Source organism: Bacillus rossius (genome assembly GCF_032445375.1).
Source record: "Bacillus rossius redtenbacheri isolate Brsri chromosome 9 unlocalized genomic scaffold, Brsri_v3 Brsri_v3_scf9_2, whole genome shotgun sequence".
NCBI classification, from domain to species: domain Eukaryota; kingdom Metazoa; phylum Arthropoda; class Insecta; order Phasmatodea; family Bacillidae; genus Bacillus; species Bacillus rossius.
In genome coordinates, this window is record NW_026962013.1 from 6,132,619 (window position 1) to 6,138,165 (window position 5,547).

Genomic DNA, 5,547 nt, shown 5'->3' on the forward strand with positions numbered 1-5,547 from the left:
TAACTGTTACAAATAACGTCGTTACTAGTAGCGCGTTACTTCCAGTCCCTGCATATTCACCATACTGTAAAAAAAAAAAAAAAAAATTCCCCCTTACTGTACAATTTTTTTAACCCAAAATTCGCATATGGGTTACAGTACTTTTATTACACTAAAAATCGGCTTAAAATATATTCTACCCATACGCTGGTATATATGGTAAGTATTCGGAAATTAAGAATTATATATTCTTTGTATACAAATTATAGTCAGCAAAATTTAAATTTGTAAATGTTTTCCGGTGGCTCTCTAATTGTTCACGTTTGAAATCACTGCCTTGTTGGATTATTGACAGTCTATATATAATTGAAAGACAAAATAATTCATATATAGTCCAGTGGTACTTAAAACAAGTTGAAATAATCTGTTCTATAGCAAGAAAAAGAATGGATAAGCATTACTGATCAAGAACTCATTGTGGGCTTGGAACACATATTTCAGTATACTGTGTACTTTGTATGAACAGCTAAGGCAAAAAAAAAATTCTACAAAAATAAAAAATTCATGAAGCACATTATCATGTTAACACGGTATGTCCAGTCTCATGGATTTATACACGTACAAAATTCAACACTGGGACAATTTACAATTTGTCTTTTACGAAGTACATAAATAATAATGTAATTTAACAGTAATTCTAAAAAAATTTAATGTCTACCCTTTAATATATTTAACAAAAAAAAAAGCCAGTTAAAGTACATACAAAACTATTTTTGATCAGCCATAGAACAAAAAAAAAACTACTGAAATAAACTCTGACAGTAATGATAATCTCTGAGCATATTAAAAACAGCAGCAGTGCAGTAACACCTGAAAACATCTGAACGTAAGTGATTCATTTGGTGCCGAACCACAGAATGCATATTCAAATTTGTGAATAAATCTTCTTGGCTTCATCCATATTACACTATTTTCATTTAATTTTTTTTTTTTGTGTGAATGAGTTCTGATATATATATTCGTTAAGAATTATTAAAGAAAAATTTACTGATTTGAAATTTCAAATTAAATACCAAATTATTCATGAATACTGAATATTCCTCAAAAACTAGCACATCCCTAGTACCTATATGATACTATGTAGCTGCTTACAGGGGCGGCTACCACACCAGCCCTTTTCATTTTTATCTTTCTTGTTTGTCCAGCTTTCTGTGAAAAATATGTACATTAATGGGTAGGAGGAGGAATTAATTAGTCTTAAATATGTATTTTAAAGTGCTAGTCAATAAATAAAATTGCCTCCAAATATAATTTATCATAAAAATATCAACATATATATATATATATTTTTTTTTTAATTCATTACCAAAAAAATGTATAAATTTAAACTACAGGTCGGCATAACATTGGTTTGAATAAATTATTTGTCCAAATTTCTGGGGGAGGCCTTTCCCAAGTTAAAAGTGCCAAGACACAGATCTGAGGTTTAACCGCCCCCTTCCAGTTAGCGACAACACACAGAACATTATTGGTAAAATTGTATTTTACAACCCTAAAGTTTTTTACATTTTTCTCTGGTGTTAACAGAACAAATGAAATGATTATAACCTATAAAACATAATTGGTGAAATATATTACAACCCCAAAGTTTCTTTAAAATTTTTATCAAGTTTTTAAATGAGGTATTAGTTTCAGTTTGTTTCTGTAGATATTTGGCAGCAATGACGCAAGTACCAAGTGTGTTATCAATGCCGTCAGACCCCAAATCCTGTGTCCCGCGCACCGATACACCGGAATAACGTACCCACTACGGAACTGCGTGAAGGCAAAATTCTCGGGATCGCACAGCGTTCTCAAAGGCGTGCTGAACACTTGGGCGACCTCCGCGTCGTTCACGGCCAACCGCGCGATGTCTATTTCTCCGACGTACCCCAGGTAGGGCCGCACGCAGACACTCGCGTCGGCCGCCGGCAGGAAGGGGCCGTGTCCCCAGACGTCCACCACGTCCCCGCTGATCCCCAGTTCCTCGCGCGTCTCTCGCAGCACCGTGTCTCGGAGACCGGCGTCCCCCTCGTCCTGCAGTCCGCCGGGGAACGACACCTGGCCGCCGTTCCGTCGCAGGCGCGAGCTGCGCAAGGTGTAGAGCAGCGCGGGCTCGCCGCCCACAATGCACAGCGGCACCAGCACCGCCGCCTTCTTCCGTCCCTGCGCAGCGTCCTGCGCACCTAACCTCCCCAGCCGCGAGCTCCGCAGCGAGGCGACGCAGCGCGCCCTGTTCTCTTCGCTGAGAGTCTCTTTTTTGAAAGCCGGCAGTGTCAAACATGTATAGCTATTTAAATTGCAAATATTCACCAAATACCGGTGCGTGACAGCACGGCATACTAGTGCAGATTTATGCATACATAATGTAGCCATAGAAGATAAAGGATGTTATGTCAAGTCTCCCTCAGTAAACTAAAACAAGTACATAATAAAAGAGATTTTATTAAATTATTTGAAAAGAAATATATCATTGAGAATTTTTTTTATACAGATCACTAAATACAAGTTTGATAACTGCAGCTGAAAAACACGAAACTAACACTACTGACATGAAACAATTAACGTTGGAAAATAAATTTTTTCTTAAAATATAGATAGTAAAATTAATAATTCATTACATATCTTCAACACTTATAGACAAATTTTCAAAATTCTTTTAAAAAAATATTGTTTTTACAAAAAGATAGTAAACAGTATAGAGTCACAATAAAAAAATGCCTCAAAATCTCTGTAAAAGAGCTCTGATGATCTATTAAATTTTAAAAAAAAAATTGCAACTAATTTTAAAGAGTTAATTGGTCGGCTGCGTCTCTCGGGGCGTAAGCATCATCGCGGGCTGTGGGCCAGAATGCATGCAACCTTTTGGGTTACCGAAGGCTGGCAGTGCATGGGCGATTAGCAGTGCCATTCTGCTATCGACTGTATCCCACGGGTGGCAAATACGGGAATCAGCTCGAGGTTAGCATTCTCGCTGGAGTGACTGCGAATCACCAATAGCAGTCTGTGGACCACTGGCTGGCCTGGTGGAGTCGTTAACACGGCTGTAGGTGGTGAAAGGCAGCCTGGATGAAGATCGGCGCACAGCTGGAAGCAGTTTCGTCGGCAAAAGCACCGCAGGCGAGCTCGATGCGAAGTGTAGATGAACTGTGGGCAGTTGCGTAACTGCGGCATGCTGCACGCGCCACAGAACAGAACAGCGTCGGAACTCAGAAGAAAGTAAGCGATGGATTTCGGTTGACTGGATGCTGAGCGGGTTAACGAGTGTGGTCGCCCACCCCTGGGGATGCGTGGGCCCCCAGTACCGCAACCCAAGATTGTACAACAAATTTTAATGCGGGCCTAAATGCCCAAGTTCCCTAACCCTGCATGGGTGATTTTTTTGCCCCACCCAACTCTTCTGACCTGGACATTCTTTTCCTTGTCCAGTAGTTACCTCATTACTTTAATGTCTGCTTTATACCATGCTCGACAGTAAATACAATTCCAATATATATATCATTTAAAACATTTCCTATTAAAAATATTATTTAACTAAATTAAAGGAAACATTAGGTACTAATTTGATTTTTCATTTTAAATATATACATTTAACTGTTTATATATATTTAATTTCTTTACTTAATTTTTTTATGTTGCAAGAAATAAAAAATATGATGTGAGAAAGTTCTTTTTTAGTAGGAATTACACCTGAGCCTGCATATTACCAGGCAACGCATCTAACTAGTACACCATGCCATTAACTTGTTTAAATTATGAAGACAAAAATATATATTGTTTTATTATACTTTAAAATCTATAAATATGTTTTCTTGATTTTTATGGCTCACTTTGGCAAGATATTTCAGAAAATTGATAGGGGCATCTACCTGCTTCTACTCACATAATTTAAGCCAAATCGGTGAGCCACGACTCCGACCCTCCCCTCTTTAGATTAAAAAAAATGTCATGTCCATCATTCCCAAGTTTTGCCACCATTTTTGGGCACCACCTCACAGACATGTGCTAACACGCTCTACCCCATTAGTCCATTGCTACTCCGGCCAGACCCAGCCTGTCCCTGCACATCTTCAAGAATGTTTGCGGGTCTTAATGTGTTACACCCTTAAACTCTGACAGAGGTATATGTCCCACATACGCCGGAAGTATTCGCGATGCGGTCGAGTTCGCAGTAAGCAGAGACCTATGTGTAATTTTATTGTCAATTGTCTGCACTGAATCTGGTTCATGAACACTGACAACACTTAGATTACTACTTAAATTACTATCAATGTCTGTCACTCCCTCAGTCATAATAGCTAAATCTATGTCAGACGTAATGCCTACACCATTACTACATATGCGCCATTCCGGTCTGCATGTGCACGAGTCTCCCAACAATATATCAATCGGCGCATTTTCCAGCAATTAAAATTCATCACACATAGCACAAGGGGTCTCCAAAACAGAGCTAACATTTACTGTCACTCATTCGTGGCTGAAGCATCATCGCCTGGATGCTACATGTCAGGTACATGTATCGAGAGAGTGAAGTGGTGACACCTTCTCTCCCTCGTCTAAGATGCTAGACAGTCGCTCTCCCACCGACACGACACTCACGGAAGCCTGGACACTTTAACATATACACGATGGATATGCACTGTTCACTCTCTATATTTCTTTTTCTCGCACGGAGTCATTCGTAAACAAAACGTCTGCCACTCAACGTTAAACATGAGTCGCGCTGCTCCTACTTAGCCCACTCTTGCGCCCACGCCCAGAAACCAGTCCAGAGTCATTCTTTCTCTCTTTCGTTCCTGCGCTGCTGTGAGCCGGCGAGGGGAAGGGAGAGAAAGAAATACGAGCCGAAAGTGTTTAATATGTAGATTCATGAAGAAAAAAAATGGTGAGAAAAAAGGGTGGCCGACATAACCCAAGTTGTAAAGTCTTGTATTGCACGGAGTTGTATTCCAGCTGTTTGACCACTATGCTGTGAGCCCATGCATATCCAGTTACACACACTACAATAACATGCACTTGCTTCTGACCGACGCGCCAAGCTGTTTCAATGCATACACTACCACATCTCAAATCTTTCTCGGGTTACTGCATACCGAGACATTTGAAACTTTCAGGTCTAATTCATGGCAATTAACTTATCTCATGTGCTACTCAGTAAGGCTCTAGGCATCTATACAATAATAGAATTACATTTATAATCTTACAAATAACCTTATGAATTTCCAAACAAACTGTTACACTCTTAAATACTATAGTCCATGTCCCTTTATCCTATTACAGACATATACATTGGGTGGCGATGCTCCATGGGGGTATCAAATATCAGGTGGGCAACGGCATTGCACGTCAAACTTGTAACTTTGCCACAAATGTCAGTTAAAGTTTTAATACCTATACTATTTGTACAATATTTTTTCTTCAATTGTTAAGTCAAATGCTCGGGTTCGATACCTGATAGGATCTCTTTTTTATATATATTTTTTCGTGTTAATATTCTTCGTAAAATGAAACTTTTGACTACAGAAATGA

General features: G+C 39.2%; 1 protein-coding gene across 1 annotated transcript; it reads right to left on the reverse strand.

Annotated features, from left to right (window-relative positions):
* LOC134543310 (mitochondrial coenzyme A diphosphatase NUDT8) lies at window positions 1-2,434 on the reverse strand. The gene has a single exon (XM_063388240.1). The coding sequence runs from the start codon at window positions 2,392-2,394 to the stop codon at window positions 1,645-1,647; it is 750 nt and encodes a 249-aa protein (XP_063244310.1). The 5' UTR covers window positions 2,395-2,434; the 3' UTR covers window positions 1-1,644.
* Window positions 2,435-5,547: the final 3,113 nt, after the last annotated feature.